Source organism: Arvicanthis niloticus, chromosome 17 (assembly GCF_011762505.2).
Source record: "Arvicanthis niloticus isolate mArvNil1 chromosome 17, mArvNil1.pat.X, whole genome shotgun sequence".
Classification (NCBI taxonomy): Eukaryota; Metazoa; Chordata; class Mammalia; order Rodentia; family Muridae; genus Arvicanthis; species Arvicanthis niloticus.
This window is the reverse complement of record NC_047674.1, coordinates 52,622,757-52,644,850: the sequence shown is the minus strand read 5'-3', so window position 1 is coordinate 52,644,850 and position 22,094 is coordinate 52,622,757. Positions and strand designations below refer to the sequence as shown.

The 22,094-nt window shown below is 47.8% G+C and overlaps 1 protein-coding gene across 4 annotated transcripts in view; it reads left to right on the top strand.

The window, feature by feature from the left end:
• Runx2 (RUNX family transcription factor 2) overlaps window positions 1-16,695 on the top strand; it is a 314,966-nt gene extending 298,271 nt beyond the window's left edge. For 3 of the 4 annotated variants that reach the window (XM_076915248.1, XM_076915249.1, XM_076915247.1), the window contains one exon: window positions 15,497-16,692. In XM_076915248.1, coding sequence (XP_076771363.1) covers window positions 15,497-16,098 — 602 coding nt within the window. In that variant the 3' untranslated portion in view covers window positions 16,099-16,692. Of the gene's footprint in view, window positions 1-15,496 lie in introns of all 4 variants that reach the window. The other variant, XM_076915251.1, reaches the window with a different exon arrangement.
• The last annotated feature ends 5,399 nt before the right edge of the window (window positions 16,696-22,094 follow it).

Sequence of the window (22,094 nt, the reverse complement as noted above, 5' to 3'; positions counted from 1 at the left end):
TTCTTCACTTCTGGGGTTCTTTGACTAATGTGGGGCAAAGAATGTCTGGGTCAATCTAAAATGGCAGGACCTCTGGCCTGCCACCCAACCTTGTGGCAGCACGTGGGTCTGGATGACATCTTTATGGAGAGGAGATGCTGAAGAGCAGAAACAGATTTCCACCCTCACAAGGATCTCAGAGCTGGAGAGGGAGCCATTATGTACGCGACGCTGATGAATTCACTGGTTTTTCTTCACTGCATTATAGGGCATCAGGGCTCCTTGGATGGAGTTTCTTTCAGTTCTACCCTAGATGCTTATTCGTAGAGAGCAGAAGAGGAAAACTGTCCCCCCCACCCAACCCCATGCCTGCTCAGAGACCACCACCTGCCTGACTATAACACAATTCCCAGCCCTCCAGGGAATCATGGGAAATGAGGGAGATGACTGGGCTTAATTCCGGCAGCAATGGTGCCATAAGATGGTAGGTGGAAGGCTCTCTGCACAGCTCCATCTGTCTTTCAAAGCTTGCACTCTGGTGACGCCTGTGGGAATCCCCGACCTCCCACATGGCATTCCTCATGCCCCCAGTGTGCCTAGAGCTCCCAGGAAGCTAGAAATGACTCTCTCTCTCTCTCTCTCTCTCTCTCTCTCTCTCTCTCTCTCTCTAAGTTTTTAGGAGATAAAGTTGGCTGGGGAGAAGTGTGTGTCCGCCAGAATGCCCTTTGAAAACTTGCAGTTGAGAGCTCTGGGCTCTGTCACAAGCCAAGCTCATGGAGATTTAGGAGGATGGAGCTCTTGAATGGAGGGCTTGAAAGAAGTCAGAGCAGGTCCAGGGAAGTTGGGGGCAGGAGGGGCGTGGCTATAATTATGCTAGTCTCAGGCCTGGTGCCAGATGCTTTTGTTGTATGGTTCAGGTTCGCTGGTGGTGAATGCTGGAGAGGTGGCTTTTGACAAGGGGCAATAGGCCCAGGAGTTTGGTGTCTCTTCGTGATCTCCATAGTCAACCCATACACCAGAGTAAAGAACCAATCAAGTCCTCCACTCCCCAAGTTCAAGAGGAGACAGCCATGCCTGCAGGACACTCTTCCTTAAATGCTTGGACCTATTCTGAGGACCTAATTCAGGAAGACTGACTGATTATACAGCACTGGTCAAGGGGATAGTTGTCTTTGAAAATTTTCCTCACACACACACACTATACACATGTACCACATGCACACACACATCCCACAGGCACACCACACGTTCACACACACACACACACCACACATACACATACCATACCACACACATGTACCACACTATACACATACCATACAACATACATACACCACATACACACACCACATACACACAGACACACTGCCCCCCACACCACACACCACACACACACACACACACACACACACACACCACTCTCACAAATGTTTTAAACATTTGTGAACCCCTTAGACCCAAGCTCTGCCTCATGAGTTCTTGCAGTAAGGGAGTCCTCTAGCTTTGTTAGCCTCAGAACGTGCCAGTGCTAGGTGACACAGTTTACATCTCTCTGGGGCTGTGTGCTTCAGCCTCTACTAATTCCTAGTCTTCTGGCTATGACCAAATACTTGAGCCAAAGGGACTCAGGGAAAGGTGGGTTTTTATTTGGACTCAAAGTTCATCACCTTGTGAAGGCGTGGCCCTAGGATTAGGAGTGGGGAGCAGGAGGCTGGTCAACTTGTGTCCCCTATCAGCAAGTGGGGGAGAGAGATGGATGCTTATGCTCAGAGATCATTCAGAGAGAGGCTTCCCTTCTCCACAAAATCTCTCTGGGCATGCCCTCACAGGCATAGCTAGAAATGTGTCTTTTAGGTCATTTGGAATCAAACTGACAATGAACGTTATCCATGGCATGTCTCTCAGGAAACCCAAGGAAGCTTCCCAGCTAGGAGAGAGGGGGTGGGCTTCGGAGAGCTGTGAGGGGTGAGAATGAAAGCAGTTAGGGAAGAGGAGGGGAAGGAATTTTACAAACAGGAGGCTCTGCTGGCTGCCTGAGGAATCTGCCTGGCATGGCCACCTCCTCAGTCTCCATTCACTTACCTCATCCCTCCTTTGATCTCTGTCCCATCCAGGGGACATCTAGCAGAGCACTAGGTCTGACTGAATTCTTAGTGAGGGTGATGTGGGTGGCAGCAGCTTTTTTATGTTTCCATAAGATAACAGCCCCTGAAGGACCAGACACCCTCCTCTGGGACACTTCCCTCCTCTCCAGGATGACTGGACTCAGAAGTCATTGCCTTAATCTGCCCTGGGTCTTATTAGTCATAGGCAGAAGTTGTGGGGGTACAGAGGGAACTTGGGGGGTACTCTTGTCACCTGGGACTTGTCTTCCTTCTGTTAGTTATCCTCAAGATGAATAGGCAGAGTCGAGAGAGCCTGGAGTGCCATGGGTGAGCAGCACTGTCTCTCTGATCTGGGATGTGCTCCTGTGAGCCTGCGGGATGATGCAGCATTTGTGGGCAGGCAGCACCTGTTCAGGGACACAGCTGCAGTCAGGACATCGGGCATTCTTAGCTGTTGCCTCATGGCCACCCCAAGCAGCTGCCTGGTCTCTTTCCCATGTTCCCAAACATGGGAACTTGTGTGACTCTGATGCCTGAAAGGCTCGAATAAGGAGGGAGCTTACCTACTGCTTCCTGGGCTCCTAGCACTAAAGCTCTGTGGTGTCCCCAGACTTCTGTGTCATACCTGACTCAGAGTCAGGAGACAATTTGGTTCTCTGTTTGGCCAATAATCAAAGAGACAAGCAGAATTTACAACGGAGAGAGCTCAAAGTCCAATTTGTTTTAAGTTGTGAAACCAGAAACCAAGTTAAAAAAAATGAGAGCTGCAAGTGGGAGCAGGGGATGGAGAAAGTGGGAGACAGAAGGAGTGTAAGGAGAAGGGAAGGGGCTGCCCGTGGCTGGTGCCTGGTAACCCATGGTGAGAAGGAGAGGCTTGCACAGTCGCTGGTGAAATGGAGGCCTGAAGAGCTGGGTTCCATCCCTGGTATCCACAGGTGGAAGATGGAACTAAACCCAGCCTTCTGACGGGTGTATGTGTGCTGTGGCACACACCTCTCTCCACACCAAATCAATAAATAATAGACAGATAAATGAATAGTAAATAAGTAATAAACAAATAAATGTATTTTAAAATACAGATTTTTTTTAAAGCGAGAAAAGGAAAGCAGTAGAATTTTTTTTTTTTTAAACTAAGGATAAAAAGACCAAGAAATCACCTAAAGGCACTGTGATTTCAAAGCTCACAATACTTTTTCAAAATAACCCAAGACACCAGGGAAGGACCTCCAGAATCACACAAAACAGGACAGTGCTCGTTTCTATGGAATGTCTTTAATCTATGGGCCTTTAAAGAAGTAAATGAATTTCCAATAATTAAATCCCATCTCATCCCCGAAAGGAGTGGTGTGTGTGTGTGTGTGTGTGTTGGTGTAAGTAAACAGAGGGTTTAAAAGAAAATATATCCAGAGCTCACAGTGTGAGCCTGTCTAACCCATACTCTACAGTCTGATGTCCCTCTGGGTGGAATCTCAGCTCACAGAAGCTGCCCCGTCCACCCACTGCCACCAACCTGCACCTTGACAAGCAAACAGCAAATGACAGGAATGTTTGGCTAGGGACCAAAAAAAAAAAAAAAAAAAAAGGACATTTCTGTTAGTTATAAATAGCTAAGTGAAAATATAACAATTGACATTTTAAAGAGAAATGTTATAATCCTAATTCATTAAGATTCTGTTTCCTCTCTCCTCCCCATGCTCTCATTTGCCACTAGAGCATTGTAGGGCATTTGCCACAGTAGAGCCCTGTAGTGACTTAGACATTTCCTTTTGGAAGTAGGATAACAGGTCAGTTGGTAGAGCATTGGCCTAGCACACACAAAGCCTTGGGGTTTAATCCTCAGTACTACATAAACCAAGCCTGTGATCGCAGCACTCAGAAGGTGGGGGCAGGAGGACAAGAAGAAGGTCAAGGTCACTCTAGGATACTTAGCAAGTGTGAGGCCATCCTGGGCTATACCAGGAAACCCAAAAGCCTTTTACTTTTCTTCTCTTTCTTTCTTTTTTTTTTTTTCTAGACTGAACGAGAGGAAAAAATGGAAATGTCTTTTTATAAAGATAGAGAGACTCTGGTCCCAACTTGTGCTTTAATAGTGTGAAGTGACACTGGGTTTGTAAAATGCTTGCATAGGTACTCTCAGCATTACAGACTCTTATGGGTCTCATTTGAGTACCCTTCCAGGACACTTCAAAATGTGTACATATGTGTGCATATGAGTTTATATATGTATGCAAATATGTGTGTATATACATTTGTGTAGGTGTCTGTGTATGTATATATGTGTTTGCATGTGTGTGAGTACACATGTATTGGTATTTTTGTGGAGTCCAAAGATCAACCTCCAGTTTCATCCTCAGGAACTCAGGCCATCCACCTCCTTTGAGACGAGGATGTTTCATTGCTCTGGAGCCCATCAGTTAGGCTAGGCTAGCTGGCAACCCAGCCTCTGAGTCTTTCTGCCTTTGCCTTCTATCACAGGGATCCCAAGTCACCAATCCTAGCTTTTCATGAGGAGACCAAGGTTTGAACTCAGGTCCTTCTGCTTGTGAGGCAAGCACTTGTCCTGCTGAGCCACAAGCCCTGCATCTTTAGAGGATGCCATTGACCCAAGAACATTTCCTCTCTAAACTCCTGGGAACAATTATCCACATCATGAACACGAACAGGTCATAGCTGGTCTCAGCTGGCAAGGGCTGGCCAGCCCTGGAGGTCACTCGGCTTACACATGATGCTGTAATTAATTTACTTGAGTGTCTCCGATTAGTTAAGGTGGTGATTCTGTGTGCCTCCCTAGACCTGAGGGGGATGCCGTAAGTCCTCATCATGTCAGACAGTATGGATCTGAGGAAAACCCCTTCTTCTGTATTCTTCTTATTACCTCCTCTGTTGTACAGATGTCCAAAATGTAAAGATCAACAAACTCATAACGATCAAACATTTAAATGATTAAATGATTTAAACATTTAAGTGGTTAAAGCAAATGATTAAAATCAAACACTAGCTTAAGTTTTAAAGGAGGAAACATTCTTTTGTAGATATGTTGGATCTACAGAGAGTTTTTTGTAGATGTATGGGATACCACAGTAGAATCTGGGAACAATATAGTGGCAGTCAAGGAGGGTTCTGCCTTTTCACCCTGGTTACTCAGCAGGCTTTGCCTGGTGCTCCAAGGACGAGGGGAGCTAGGAGGCACTCTGAGTCTTTCCACGTGTCATAAGAACATCTCGTTGATTCACAGCCAGATCTGGAGGAAAATTCACAGAAGTCAGGAAATTCCCGGTAGATGCTCTCATTTCACCCTCTGCTAACCCTGCAGAGAAAGCATAGGTAGGGTCAGACAGCGGGCCATTTCTAAAGAGGAAAAAAATCAAAGTGCGGCTGTTGCTGCTGCATGCCTGTGGCAGGGCATGGAGTCCTAACAGGCCTGGCTGAAGTCACAGAATCTGCCTCAGCCCCGGTGACCCGGGGGCAGCCAGGCCTGGACTGTTTCTACATTCTGTATTTGTATTTGTATATATTTTTTTTTTTTTTGCAGAAGTTTCCCCCCCTTTTGTTGGCTTTGACTCCCTGTAGGGACCAGCCTCTTTCCTTTTGGGCAACACTGGATGCCCCACGGCTCCTCCTTCCAATGGACAAGGCCAAATTTAGAGTTGGGGCTGCTCATTTGAGCTGTGTATATAATTGAGCCTGGCACAGAAGGTTATCATTAGAAGAATGGCATGGAAGTACAAGAAAGGGGAGGCCAGACCCAAATTAGAAAAAAAAAAGGACCTGAGGGAGAGACATGGAGGCAAGATCAGGAGGTGTGGCCGGAAGGCGTGGCTTTAGATGAAGCCAGAGAGGAGAAAGTGCTGGTTAAAAAAAGTGGTTTCCGGCATAGGTGGGAGAGGAGATCCTTGGTCCCATGAAGGCTAGATACCAAGTGTGGGGAAATTCTTGGGTGGAGAGGTGGGAGTGGGGAGGTAGGTGGGGGCACATCCTCATAGAAGCAGGAGGAATGGGGATGGGATAGGGGGTTCCTGGGGGGGGGTATGGGGTAAGGGAATAACATCTGAAATGTAAATAAAATATCCAATAAAAAAAGAAGAAGAAAAGAATACAAAAAGAAAGAAAGAAAGAAAGAAAGAAAGAAAGAAAGAAAGAAAGAAAGAAAGAAAGAAAAGTGCCTTCCTAGGATACTTAAGGAAGCTATGGCGGGCACTGCTATCTTTCAGGACTATGTTACATCTTGGGAGCAGGCTCTGCTCTGGACCTGTTGGCAGCATGTGAAAAAGGTATATCCAATTGGCATTCATGTACCATGTGTCTCATTTTGTTTCCCAAGATAGTAGAGGGCCCTGGAGGATTTAGGTCTTATCTGTTCACTCCCTCACCCAGCGTCCCTACTTCCTGAGAATCCTTATGTACAGCTGTGCTGTTCCGAGCTTTGGGGAACAGAGACCATCATCCCCAGATGGAATGTCCCATTGTTCATCCAAAATGTGGGAAAGAGTTTGGCAAGGGCCACCATGGAATTGATTGGGGTGCTTGTCTTGGCAGAGCTGGTGAGTGGCCACATGTACACAACCTGTCACCTGTCATTCTTGGCATCTTTGGCGGTCTTTGAGGTTTACTGTGTGAGGGAGGAGCTTCAAGGAGGCATTATTCCTGTGTGGCCAGGCACAGAGCTGCCCAGTCCACCCAACTGTCCTGGCCGCCTTTCTTGCCTACTGACTCATGCCAGGGTTGGCACAGTGGGCTTCCGGTTGTTTCCCAGTGGCTCGCCAGACTGTCTCTCCTACCAACATTCCTAGTGGTGTCCTGGCTCCTTATGACCCTGGGTTCTAATATTCTTGGGCTCATTCAGACGACCCGGGCTGGCTGCTCTCCAGCCTGCCTGGCCTTGTTAAAAGCAAAATGCCGTCTTTTATAGCCTGCTCTTTCCGTCAAGTTCACCGGAAAGCCTGCCTTTTTTACAAGGGAGATGGCCCCTTGGATGATCTCTTGCCTTGGTGGGCAGAGAGCCTGAGCTTCTGCAGGGTCCTCAGGACCTAGCCTTGGAATTGTTTCTGTTTTTTATGATAGTTTAGAAAATTAAGTTCAAAGGTGAGGGGCTCTCTGGGAGGAAGGATTAACTGTGTCGACTTGGGAGCTGGTCAACCCTGGAAACAGGGCTGAGGAACATAATCTATTTTGAACATTCTCTCCCTGAGCCAAGGTCCGTTAAGGTGTAGAAATAGCTTTTGCGTTGTGTGCCTTTCTTTCTCCATAGGAAAGAAAATTTCATGGCAAAGAATATACAGGTTGTACAGACACTTCCCCCACCAACAGCTAGTCCATATAGCCATGTGGAGTCTCTGTCCTTATGGGTGTGCTCCCAGATACACGGAGAAATCGTCCACATACTGAATGTACCAGTTATGCTAAGAGGTGGCAGAGTAGCCCTGTGTAAGTGGATAGAAGCTTACCTTGGGGCTTTTTTTTAAAAGGCCATAAAACCCACACTGGCTTTAACTGCATCAAGATGTATCAAAGGCTATTGCAGCTAACCTGAGCAGGGCAGAAGCCAGCATTCTCCATATTGTTATGTAGGGTGACAGAAGGGGGTCTCTTCTTTTCTGAAATTCAGTCTAGTCCTAGAAAAACAATTGTTTCAAATCCTGCAAGCCTAGACCCACTCTGTGGATCCTCTGTCAGTGCCTTGGGTGCTTAGGAAGGCCACGTGGTTCTTTGAATTTCATCTTTCTGCCTCCAGCCACCAGTTAGCAGTCAGGGTAATCTTGAAGAAGCAAATTATATCTATCTTGTGCCTGCTTAAACTCCACAGTGGCTTCCACTGCCTGCTTAGAGTTGACATCCCTTAGTTTAGTAGGCACCTTTCTTGGCCTTCTATGCTTGTTCTCTCTCTCTCTCTCTCTCTCTCTCTCTCTCTCTCTCTCTCTCTCTCTCTCTCATGTGTGTGTGTGTGCGCACACACACACACACACACGTGAGAGAGAGATCTGTATATGTTTCTGCATATCTGTGTGCTTGTATGTGTTGCATGTAGTTCTTGCTACCTCACCTTATGTTTCTAGGCTGCTCTGAGTCTGTTTACATCTCTCTCCCCTAAGTATCTTGATCCTCTTCTTCCTGCCTTCTCTTCTCTCCCAGCCTGTGGGAATCTGGAAGTCCTGCCTCTTTCTTTCGACCCAGTCATTGGCTGCTGGCAAGGTAAACACAGATTCCCAATTAAATCAAAGCACCACAAACACTCCTTTACATGTATGTGGGGACATGTGGGGGCCAGAGATTGATGTCATCTGTCTTCTTTGATGGCTCTTCATCTCATCTTTTGAGACAGGGTCTCTCTGTGAGCCTCGAGCTGATGGACTGGGCCAGACTAACTGGGCAACAAGCTCCAGGGAACTGCCTCTTTCCTCTTCCCACTGGTGTTGGGGTTGTGAGAGTGTCATCATGCCCAGATTTTTATGTGGGTTCTGGAGATCTGAACACAGGCCTTCTCACCAAGAACTTCACCAGCTGAGTTTTCCCCTTCATCCTTCTTTTTATGGGGTCCTCTGCCCTTTGCTCTCAGCCCTCTGTAGGCCAGTCACTTCAAATCGAGCTTCCCTCTACCTTGAGTAACCTTGGGATGTGAACTCTGCAGTGACTACATTTAATGCCTAGGATAAGAGAGACAAAAGGCAGACATGGTGGGGTGGGGAATGGCACTTACAGGTAGGGCAAACAGAAGAAGAGTTAAGAAGGTGATCTTGAGCAAAGGCTCATGGAGTGAAGAAGGTGTGAGGGACATAGATACCTGAGGGGAAGACGTTCTAGGCAGAGAGGACAGCAAGTGCCAAGGCTGTGCAACAGGAACATGCCTGGTACCTTCAAGAACCACTAGGAAAGGGATGAGGTGTGTAGGAGCCTGGCTGGGGGGACCTGGAGTTCTGGAGCACATACAGTTTCTATGCACATTTAGGGCCTGTGCCAGTGGACATTTGTGGCCCCAAGGAAGCATCAACTCAGCTGTGAAATGCTTGCATTGCAAACATTTTGCTTAGGAAGCATGAGGGTCTAAGCATCATTTTCTTGCCACCTACATCCACACAGTCTCAATAGAAGCTCTTAGTAGCAAAATGTCCCCTGCCCCATCCTTCTGACCCAGACATGCCTTCAGAGCATTTAGGGTCCAGGGTTAAGCAGTTCTATCCTTGGAGACCTGCTGGGGTGCTTCACCCACACTGTATCCATAGCAACCTAGCAGTCAGTTATTCATTCAATCCCTTTATGGACAGTTATAGAAGTGTACACATAGCTATGTTCTCTGATGCCTGGACCAAACTGTGACTCGAGATGTCTCAAGTTCCCCCTCTCTTGTCACAAGTGTCTCTGTTTTCCTGCCATGAGTGAAGTGTATTCCTCATTAGTGCACCGTTGCTGTGGTTCTCAAGTGTGCAGCTTAGCGACACTGGTTACATTGAGATCACTGTGCAGCCACCACCACCATCTCTCTCCAGAACTTTCCTATCCCCCTAGCTGAAGCTCTGCACTTCTCTAAAGTAAACACTATCTCTCCTCTCCCTAGCACTAGGCCATTGTCACAGCTCTTTCTGTCTCTGTGCATTTGTCTAGTTCAGGAACGTCATCTGAGGGAGCCAGATGGGATTTGTGTACTCACTTTCATGATTGTGCTAGTTCACTTGGTATTATGTTTTCAAGGTATGGCCACGTTGTAGAAGGTATCTGGTTTTCTTCCTTTTTGGGGGCAGAGTAGTATTCCTTTGCACGTGGCCATCTCTCCTTCTGTACCACAGTGGACCCGTTTATGGTCCCTTTGCCCATTGTGAATAATGTTGCTGATACCCTATATGCATGGACTTCTTTTACTTCAGTGTCTTCTTCCTTGAAGGAACCCCAAGCAAGCATCCTTTTCAGCTATACCCAGGCTGTGTGACCGCTTTCTCCCCTGCTTTGTAGCACCTTCTCTTCATTAACTCAGTGGCTGACCAGGACCCTGACTCCTTAGTCCTAGAGACTGAAAAGATGGATAGTTTACACAGACATCCACACTGAACACTTGCAGTGTAGGGATGGAGACCGTGGATTTCTCACATGCTCAGCCTTTGACCTTTGACTCCTTTAGCAGTGGGGCTGAGTATATACAGCAATGGACAGTGCTGAGGGAAGAGGCAGAGAATATGTTACCCGTGGCCCAGTCACCTCTGTGCAGGCCTGGCTCTTTGGCTCTGTGGCCTCAGCTAGCCCACCACATCTGAAGCAGCTCACTACACTGCTTCTGTGAAGCAGTTTGTTGAACAACATATGAATTGAAAAGAAAGGGGTACAAATTGGAATTCAAGTACACACACACACACACACACACACACACACACACACACACACACTGGCCCACCACAAATGTTTCTTCTGCACTATCTCATGCTTCCAAAGCACCTGTCCTATCCATGACAGAGTAGCCTTTCTAGACATAAGCTACCTGCTCTGGGTCAGGGTGCAGGGCACCTCACTTAGCTGAGCCTCAGTTTTCTCAGTGGTATAAAATTAATGGCAGAAGCCATGCCAAGTTGGCCACGAAGATTAGTGGAGTGAATGCATGATTTTGTAATTATCCAGACTTCACTGGACATGGGCTATTACTGTCAGTGTGGCCCGTGTCATTCTGGGGACTCTAGCCTGTCTCATACCTGTTTCTGAGCCCTTCTGTCCTCTCCTAATGAGGTGTCCAGGCCCTGCTCTCCTGCTGAGCCATGCTCCTGGGAGATGTCTGCTGAGAACTCAGGATGAAACTGACTCAGAGGTCTGTATAGACTTGACTCACCAGGTCTTCAAACCAGAAGATCACCCCGTGGGGCTCATGACGTTCCTGGAAAATAAAAGAAGTGAATATTATTGGGCTGAGTTCATCAGACACTTGTTCAGCCCTCCCTTTAGTGTGTCTGCTGTTCTGAAGGGAGCAGGCAGCCATCCAGCCAAGCCTGAGCCATCAAAGGCAGAGGCCCAGATGTAGCACTTGAGTCTCTGGGCCTTCAGACACCTCACCCTCTTCCCACAGACCTGCTCTCCTGCAGGCCCGGGGCTAGAGAGTTTCCCCCACCCTCCAGGCTCCTGGGAAAATGTTTCCAAGGGCTGCCTCTGCTGAGGTGTGTCACAACTAAGCCTTGCTGGAGGCCTGGGTGTGGCTGGGAAAAGGCCACCCAGACTCCAGAGAACAAGAAAGGGAAAGTTCCCAGTCTGGCGCCTTGAATTAAGGCCATTTCTCTCCTCCTTCTCCCCCTACTTCCCACATCCTGGCCCAACAATCGGACTTGTCCTCTTTATAACCCAGCTGCCTCTCTAGAGCTACCCAGAAGCAAACATGGCTGCTGTGTGGTGATTCCTCATCCCTGGCTGTAACAGTTACAATGTAACCTAACCCATCTGCTCTGCACCCAGTGCCTGCCCTCTGTTGGGTATGTCAAAATACACAACTGAGGCTCCTTCCCCCCTCCCCCCATGTATGTGTGGGTGTGTATGGAGAGAGAGAGAGAGGAAGGGATGGAGCGAGAGAGAGAGAGAGAGAGAGAGAGGGAGAGAGAGAGAGAGAGAGAGAGAGAGGCAGTCTAAGCGTTCTTAAGATAATTCTCTGCTTTTTTGCTTTTACCTCATGGTCAAGGCTCCAGCCATGGAGCCAAATCTCAGGACCCCAGGAAAGAAACTGAATGTATGAGCATTGGTCTGAGTGGATGTCTCAGTTACCTTTTTATCGATGTGACACAGCACCAGAGAAAAGCAACTTAAAGAAGGAAAAGTTGCTCTTGGCACAAGGTTTTCAGGGATACAGTCTATCGAACATGGTGGTTGCAGCAGCTGTGAGGCCACTGACCATCCTGCACCTCCAGTTTGGAAGCAGAGAGAAAACTGAATTCTGCTGCTCACCTCCTTTTCCAATTTTGTCCTTTCTCTTCTTTCATTCAGTCCAGCACTCCAGCCAATGGGACAGTGCCACCCACATTCAAGGAGCATCTCTCTTCAGTTCAGCCTAACAGGAAACAGCGTCACAGACATGCCCAGTGGTGTGTCAAGTCTTAGGTGATTCAAAAATCTGGTCAAGTTGACAGTGAATATTAACCATCATGGTGACCACCACTCAGTTAAAATGAAGGACGGAGGAGAAGATACAGGTGACAGTTGGCAGCTCATTCCACGCGCTAATCCCTCTCCTGAGCCTCATGTCACCTTGCACTCTTCCTTCTCAAACTGGCTATACAGCCAAGGATGAGTGTGAACCTCTGATCCTCCTGAGAGGTAGAATTCTAGGTAGGCACTACTACATTGGTTTATGTGGTGCTGGGGATTGAACCCGGGGCATCAAGTAGATGCCCCTCTCCCCCACCTCCACAGACTTGCCTAAAGGACACTCTAATAGAAGCAATTCCTCAATTAGGTTCTCTCTTCCCAGGTGACTCCAGCTTGTGTCAAGTTAATTTAAAAACAAAACAAAACAAAACCAAAAACAAACAAACAAAAAACCCTACCCAAATGAAAAACCTAACCAGAACAGGAGGCAATTGGGGTAGAATTACATACAAATGTCTTGGGGGACAGTGGGCACAGTAGGGAGTAGCCACAATGTTAGGCAAGGGTCCAGTGATCTCATCCACCCTGTCCTCTGAGGGAGCACCAACAGCCATAAGGCCCCATCTCAGTGGCATCTTGCAACAGCCAAAGCTACTGTCATGATGGTAACTGTATGTAACCAGGGTCTGAGGTGCCAGTCTTGACCAACTTAATCCTATTTTTTTCAAGTTCTTTTTAAAAATTGGATATTTTATTTACATTTCAGATGTTATCCCCTTTGCCCATTTCCCTCCCACCCAGAAACTCCCTATTCCACCCCCCTTTCTCCTGCTTCTATGAGGATGTTCCCCCACCCACCCACCCACTCCCACCTCCCCACCCTCGAACTTCCCCACACTGGGGCATCCAGCCTTCACAGGACCAAGGATCTCCTCTCCCACCTATGCCCGACAAGGCCATCCTCCCCTATATATACAGCTGGATCCATGGGTCCCTCCCTATGTGCTCCCAGGCTGGTGGTTCAGACCCTGGGAGCTCTGGTTGGTTGGTATTGTTGCTCTCCCCATGGGGCCCACAGACCCTTTCAGCTCCTTCAGTCTTCTCTCTAACTCCTCCATTGGGAACCACATGATCAGTTCAATGGTTAGCTGTGAACATCAGCCTCTGAATATGTCAGATTCTGACAGACCTCTAAGGAGACAGGTATATCAGGTTCCTGTCAGCATGCACTTCCTGGCATCCACCTTTGATGACTGCACATGGGATGGATACCCAGGTGGAACAGTCTCCAGACAGCCCCTCCTTCAGTTTCTGTCCCACACTTTGTCTCCATATTTGCTCCCATGAGTATTTTGTTACTCCTTCTAAGAAGGACTAAAGCACCCACACTTTGGTCTTCCTTCTTCATGAGCTTCATGTGGTCTGTGAGTTGTATCTTGGGTATTTTGAGCTTTTGGGTTAATATCCACTTATCAGTGAGTTCATACCATGTGTGTTCTTTTGTAATTGGGTTACCTCACTCAGGATATTTTCTAGTTCCATTCATTTGCCTAAGAAGTTCATGAATTCATTGTTTTTAATAGTTGAGTAACATTCCACTGTGTAAATGTACCACATTTTCTGTATCCATTCCTCTGTTGAAGGACATATGGGTTCTTTCCAGCTTCTGGCTATTATAAATAAGGCTTCTATGAACATAGTGGAGCATATGTCCTTGTTATATGTGGGAGCATCTTCTGGGTATATGCCCAGGAGTGGTATAGCTGGGTCCTCAGGTAATGCTGAATCCAAGAACACATAGAAACAATCATCCATCATGATAAGTAGGCTTTATCCCAGGAATGCAGGGATGGTTCAATATTTGGAAATCCATCAACGTAATCCACTATATAAACAAACTCAAATAACTAATTTGTTTTTTAACAGAGGAATGCCATGGAAAACATTAAGCTTGAAACCACTTCTCTAGAACATTCTGTATGGTATATTTCTCTTTGATTTTCACAGAGGTGTCTGGTCTGCCACAAGAATTAGAACTACAAAGCTAATATCGTCCTCAAGAAAGCCGGTGTAAACAGTTAGCAAAGCTTCTCTTTCATCATTTCCAACTCAAGGGCAATTATGGGCCAGACACACATGTGATTCTCACTTTGTACAGGAGGATCTTAGAAGCCTGAGGGAAACTGAGGTGGGGTTGATGAGAGGCAGTTCAAGTACAAAGCAGAAAGTACCCAGGACACTTCCCGAAGAGACCTTCTCAGGCATGGTGGTGACTTTGCTCAAACGTTGCCAGCTCAGGATTAAACTCATCTCTGGTCAGACATGATTCCCCACCACACAGACTGGGTTGCTGAGCATCTGGGGCCCATGAACAATGGAAGGACCTTGTTGGATGCTGAAGCCAGAACAGATGTTGGATACAGCCTTCACCATATTTCTAAAAAGGATGGTCTCTGAGGGCCAGCCCACTGTCAGACAGAGCAGGCTCTTGGGGAGAAAGAAGAGCTTCCTTTCTAGTAGTGATAATGCAAGCTCTCTTGGTCACTCTCGCTAGACACCCTTCTTGGGTGACTTCAGAGGGACCCCAGCATGTTCTCCCTTTGTAGAGTTTGGGATCACCAAAGAATGGGGCAGAAGATTCAGAGGGCATAGAAACCAAGAGCAACTAAGTAAAATACTTGCAGGAATTGGAGGAGGGGCTTCAGACACTTGACTTCAGGGACCCTTAGGAGCCCTGGTAGAGTGATCATGGAGCGTTCATTCACAGATAGTAAATGTGCGTGTCGAGACATGGGCCCCTTGATGAGAGGTCGGTAGCCTTGTTATCATGTCTAGTCCTAGAGAGCTGCTGCCTGCTTTCTACCCAAAGGTCCAAGGGCTCAGCAGAGGGCTAACACAGGGCTGTGCATGGCTGTGACACACATCACTGCCACCAGCTGCAGACCGGACAGTGTATTCGTCCTGAAAGGTCATTGGAACTTCTTAGATCGATGATAAAATGAGGCCAAGTCCCCAAGGAAGAGAAACAGGGCTTCCTAGAGTCCACAGCACCTTCCGTCCCAGGAACTCTTTCAATGTTGTATGGAGACTCCAGTGTTGCTGGTGTGTGTGTGTGTGTGTGTGTGTGTGCACGCGCGCGCGCATATATATGTTTAACACAGTCCAGAGATCCTGGGCTGGGCTCCCTCCTGCCTGTTTCGTTCTTAGGACAGGGCTTTCTTCACAGACCACTCCTCCTTGCTGGATATTCCTCTGAGCAGCAAGAAATCCAGTTCCACATTTTTTGTTAATTTCCTTAGCATTTAATGTACACTTGGTCACAGAGATAACAGGGATGCCCAAGTAACCTTTTCCCTCTTCTTACTTGACAGATTCGGAGCCCAGCACCTTGGACTCACAGTCTTCCACCACCTTGTTTCTGTCCTCAGAGGAGCCTGGCCCCTCTACAGCAGCTCTGCCATCTCCAACCTCCTCCTGTGAGCCCCAGCCCCTTTCCCCAAGCCCCACCATGCTGCCCTCTCTCTTGCAGCCTCTGTCCACTGCCTCTACAGCCCCAGCCCCCTGCGTTCCTCGGCGCACTGGGCTCTACACCATCGTGACCTCCTCCCCTGAGGCTGCACCCCACCTTGTTGACTGGCTGCCCAGCTGCCCCACAGCCACGTCTCCTGGTGTCCGAGGCAAGGATCGTGAGCGGCCACAGACCATGTTGGCCTCAGCCCCAACTTCAGAGAGGGGCCACAATCAGCAAGCAGGCCTTGCCAGGGATGACCACACTGAGCATCCTGGAACCTCCCCAACCCCCTGTGCCCCTCCAGCCGCTGCTGCCACCCTGGAGGCCAGTGTTGGGGACATCCTGGTAGAGCTACGGACAATGAATGGCCACCTGGACATCATAGCAAAGGCCCTCACTAAATTGGCCTCTTCTCTGGTGCCCCAGTCTCAGCCTGTGCCTGAAGCACCAGATGCCAATTAAGGGAATTGGATCTCCCAAAGCAAAGGGATGCTGAGGGCACCACACATCCACGATGGCTCCTCTGACCCTGTCTCTGCTGGAGACAAGCAAAACCAGTGGAAGAGCCAGTTACTCAGCCTGGTTTGCTTACAGAACAGATGCCCTTGGCCTGTCACTCAAAGGATGACATGTCTCCTGTTGGCTCTACAAGGTGACAAGCTATAGCTTGTCCGTGTTGCCTTTCACCTTCAATACCCCTCTCTTGTTTTGAATCCCCAATAGAAAAAGCATCTCCAGAAGGTCCTGGAACAATGTGATTAGAAAAGCAACATTTCCTTCCCAGTCCATTGAACCCCGAGTGAAGCGAGGGGAGGAGAGAGGAGGTCCTGTCATCAAAAACACCCCGCCTCCCAGCATTCCTTTCTGGAGATTCTGATGGTAGGCCCACCTCCAGGGGACTCCAGTGGATTTCACATATCTCTTTTTAAAAGTATCTTTAGAAAAACATATTATTATTTTTTTTCATTTATACCTACATTTCAAAGAGTTTGAGAATTAGGGAAGGAGGGAAAAGGACAGAACAGAAAGACTGTGGGGGGGTATTTAAGTGTTTCTTATGAATAAGAAAGTATCGTGTGTCGTGAATAAAGTATGTGTCTATAGTCTCTGAGTTCTGGCTTTTGAACTTTTCTCCTCTTCAAGGCTCTCTTCTTTCAGGTCGTCAGGTTTACTCCCCCTCCTCCCTCCCTTACTCCTGAAGTATTCAACCAGTTTTAATACTTAGGGCACAGAAGCAGCTGAGGGTTCTCATGAGTCTTAAAACTCCCAGTTCTCCCTAAATCTAATACATTCATCTTTTCCCCTCCGAACCTGAGTAGAAGCCTAGTGACAGACAGTAGCCAGTGAGGGGGAAGCCAGCACCCTTGGCCTCTCTGCTCCTTAGATGCCTGCCACTTTCCCCAGCTGGGACAACCTAAACTGTCTCCAGATGTTGCCAGTGTTCTTAGATCCAGGTCCACTGACGTAGGCAGAAGGTCATACATTTGTACAATCCCATGTTCTCCCACGGTTTAACTTCTCTTGATGGGGGCAGGATTCTTCCCCACCATCCTTTTGGAATTAGAACATGGATGCTGCCAGCCATGGGACAGAAGACAATCCAATACCTTCTCCCCTGGAAGAAACCTTGGGTCTGAAAGCACACCACACTGTCGCTGAGCATGTTAAGGGTAGACAACTGGTACAAGAGCTAACAGCAGGGGCTGTTCGGTTGGCCCAGTTTCTAGTACTTCTCAGACCGTGGTGGACAGGACTCATGTGGAGGAGACCCAGTGAAAACTCAGATCTGATTGTCCAGCTCTGGGGTCGGGTCACAGACTCATACCTCTAATCAGCTCCAAGAAAGACAGTTACAGTTTTCCAAGAAACACTGGGAGTTGCGAGTGAATTATGTTCTCCCAGGAGCTTAAACTTGGTCTGGTACTCAACAGCTGCCGAGAGTCTAACATCTAGCTAAACATTTCTGGTAGCTATTTGAAGGACTTCTCTCCGCCACCCCCCTCCCCCCCATCTCTCTGTCTCTCACACATACACATGTACACACACAGGGGTGTATGTGCGTGTGCGTGCATGTGGTGTGTGTGTGTGTGTGTATGTGTGTGTGTGTGCACGCGCGCGCACATGCATGTGCATGCACATTAGTGGATGTTCTAACCATCTACTTCAAAAGAGCTTTAGGTGAAGTTCATTCCATTTCAACACATTAACAGAATATCCAAGGACACAAAGGAAAATCAGGTCCTGTTCTCCAGGGTCTCTCAGCCTAATAACTCACACTAAAGGGTGGTCAGATTTCCAGACTGTGGGAACAGCATCCACAGAGAGGTCAGGCTTCCTTCTGTGGGTTGACTTTGGGGGTAACTTGTTTAAGACTTCTGAGCTTGTTTGTGTCAAGTGGGCCTATCACCTACTCTGCAGAATCAGACACTAAGGTGAAGGGACATGACAGTCTGGAAGTGCTACCTAAACACCTGTTTATAAGCTCTATACTGCATCCACCGGGGGCCATGTTACACAAGAGTTCTATACTCAATCTCTGATACTATGCCTCTGTCCCTAAGGGTTGCAGCTTCTCTTTATTGTTACTTTGTTTTTATTTGTTGAGACATGGTCTCATGCATACTAGGCTTCCTCTTGAACTCATCCTGTCCTGTAGCTGTGATTGACCTTGAGCTTCCTATCCTCCTGTCTCCGTCTCCCACACATTGATATTATAGGCCTGTTCACCATGCTGTCCTCCATGCCTGTCCACATTCATGTCTATGTAACTCAGGGGGTCAAACCCAGGAACTCCTGAATGCCAGTCAAGCACTCCACCAACTGAACTACACACCATCCATTATTTATTTTATTGTATTTCATCTCTTTTTGGGGGGAATTTAGCCCATGTTCCCAAAGGACTGTCTGCAGGCTGACCAGAGTGGATTTCTGCCGTGACAGACGGGGGAACCTAGCAACTGTCTGGGTCCCTTTGTACTTGTTAAAGCCAAACACCCAAGACTAGGAAACCAACAGCATTCCTCACACTTCTGGAGAGCTGGGAGTTCACGGTCAGGGAGCTGACTGTTGTGGTGTCTGGTAGGGGTCTCGTCTTGAGGTGCTGCCTTTTGGTGTGGTGCAGCACACCTCTGATCCCAGCGCTGGGGGAGCAGAAGCAGGGGGAGGAGGAATTTTTGATCATCTTTGGCTATGTATGGATTCAAGGCTAATTTTCCATACTTGAGACCCTGTCAGAAACAAACAACAAACAGATTAGAAATGTTGCTTCCTTGCTCTGTCTTCATGAGCTAAAAGGGCAAGAAAGACCTTTCTAGGTCATTCCTTCCCTCTTTGAAGGGCACCATTCCTTCAGTGGAAGTGGAACCCTAGCTGGGTGTAGAGGCACACACCTTTAATCCCATCATTTGGAAGACGGGCTGGTGAATATCTGTGAGTCCTGACTAGCCTAGTCTATATAGTGAAACATTGTCTCAAAATAAAACTTAGAGTGGATTCCTGAGGAGTTCATCAGTTCCTCAGAGTCTTTGTCTTTTGTTACTATCTATTTGTTTTTAAGTTTTAACATATACATTTTTTGAGAAGTATAATGTGTTGCAGTTAAAGCAAAGATACCTCCAGGGACTAGCCCTGGCTACCTTGCTTCATCAGAACCATATCTACACTACAGCGATCCAGCTCCTGTGAGGCATGCTCCTCATACTGGGCCTCATCTAGAACTTCTGATTACTTTGTAGGCAAAGTGAGTAGCTAGGACCTGTACCCCATTTCACTGTGGCACAGAGAGGCCATGTGACCTGACCTGACTGTGGTCACAGAGGCGGTAAGTAACAGAGTTAGTTCATGCCCAGGTTCCTGGCTGTGACTCTCCCTGCTCTATGAGCTGCCTTTGGCTACTGTCTTTCCTCCTGGGTGGCAGCAAATGCACTCCCTGGAGCTAAGAGGTCCCCGAGAAATGAGAAGATGCCAGGAAGCAAACAGGAAACAGGAAAACAAGGCATCTCAGCATCTCCTCTCTCTCCATCCCTTCCTGGCTACAGCGTCGATGATGTCATACATCCTGGGGTTGGAGAGAATGGGAAGGAAGTGCTGGAGGACAGGACAGTTGTGCCATGTGGGTGGCTAAAAGTATCCATTTCCCATTGGGTCCTCTGAGGTGAATGTTCCTCAGCACACTACAGGCCCCCAAACATTACCCGCTACTATTGTATGTCATTTCTCTCTTCCTGTGCCACCTCAAGACACCTGATTTAAACAACCAACTCTGCCCAGAGGCCCAGAAAATGTCAGGGTCTCTGCAGGTCTCTGTACTGATCACATCAGGTCCAGAGGATCAGGTACATTGCTACCAGGTTATTAGTAAGCAAGGACTCTAGGATTTGTCTGCCCAGGTGTACTGACTCTGTCCTTTGCCTCTGTGGAGAATGTTGGCTATGGAGTCAGTAAGTCAGAGAGACCTGAGTTGTCTCTACTGTGGCAATTCCTGGCTCTCCAGGGTTATTGTAATCCCAGCAGCTGCTTGGTGAGTTCTGGGCCAGTGAGAGATGCTGTCTCAAAGAAACACTGTAGATGGTATGGGTTGTTTGTAGATGTCAGGCACCTCCATATAGGTATACACACATACAAGTGCATATACAAAACCATAATGTGAACGTACAGGGCTGTGGAAATGACTCAGTCAGTAAAGTTGTTACCTTGCAAGCATAAAGACTTAAGTCTGGTCCCTAGAACCCGCATTTAAAAAGCCAGGTAGTGGTATAGAGTTCTAACACCAGTGTCCAGCCCAATCTACTTAGTGAGTTCCAGGCCAGTGAAAGACTTGTCTCAAAAAACAAACAAGCAAACCAACCAATCAAGGCAAATAGTATCTGAAGATTGACACAAGAGGTTGTCCTTTGTCTTTGCCCACAGCCCATGTGCATACCCCCTTCCCCATGCACACTGCAAGTATGCCTACACATGCATACACACAACTAACTAACTAACTAACTAACTAACTAACTAACTAACTAATTAACTAACTAAGCAAGCAAGCAAGCAAACATGCAAAGCCTCTGTGCAGCTACCAAAGAAGTCTTACAAGGCTCTTGGATCCAGCATTTTCCTCCTAAATTTGCAAGGTACTTCTAGGCTTGCATTCCCTTGAGAGGATGCTCACGTTGGGGCCTAGCCATCCCTTTCTGAGCAGGCCCCATGTGCTGTCTATACCATCGGTCCAATGTCCAATGCCGTCTGGGCATACAAGTGGTGCTCAATCGATGTTGATGGAAGAAACAGCACCAAGCCCATTCTGGCAAAGGTGTGGCCCACCCCTTGTTTCCTGAGGGACAGCTGGACCTAGATGAAGGCTTGTCCAGTGGCCAGTCTGAGTCCTGGCCTGGGAGGGAAGGTCATGATGACCTGTCTCCACTGCAGCTTCCAGGCCTCGCCTTTGCTTGTTTTCTGGGAGCCTCAGTGTCTGCCCACAATGGCATGGCTCCTTCAGCCACCAGGATTCTTGGCGCAATGTGCGGGGCCACATAGCTTGTTTCCGTGGTGAGTATGGCAGAGATGGCTGCCCATCCTTGGCTTTTGCTCACTCCTCTTGAGTGTCCCTGAGTTGGGCTGTGCCAGCTACTCCACTCCACAAGGGGGAGTTTTCTACTGTGGGGGTGGTCACCTCAAACTTGGCTGGGCTTTGAGCTAGAATTAAAAAAACTAATAGATCTTCTTGTAATCTTTTCTTTTTTTTTTCTTTCTGATGTTCCACTCTGTTTCCAAAAGGGGGCTAAGGTACCTACAGGGAATATTGAATTTGGAAGGAAACTTGGGTATCCCCAGACTTCCTTTGTCTTAAAGATGGAGACTGGAAAGGTTACAAAAGCCACATGACTTGCTTAGGGGAACCAAGTAAGCGTGGAGCCAGCTGAGATGAAACCACCTGTCGCCTAAGGTCTGTGTTCCCTCTACTGTGGCACTTCTGGTTCTCCTGGAATGAGGGTTTTCAGGGTGACTTCCATCCTAGGACATGAGATATGAAAGAACAGAAATGCTTGGAGTGGTCAGGTATCTCCACTCTCCTCCCACAATGGACAGATGGACAGACACACACACACACACACACACACACACACACACACACACACACACACGGAGTAACCTTACATGCAAAATGTTTTTGTTTTCGTCTAAACTAAGGATCAGCAGGCTATATTTGGTGACCAGCTTCTGTTAAGCCTGCAGACCCAGGAGGACTTTGGAATACTTAAATTGCTGCACAAAAACTAAATTCCAGAAGAGAGACTACACGTGATACCCAGTTAAAAAATATCTGTACCATGGTTCCTTCTGGAAGAAGCTTGACAAAGCCTGGATTAGATGGTGTGTTCAGCTGTTCACAGGGACATGGTTCTAAGTCTTCTCAGACTATGGAGAAGTCATCCTTACTGGTAGGGCTGGCCCCCTTCCTGGCACCCAGATCT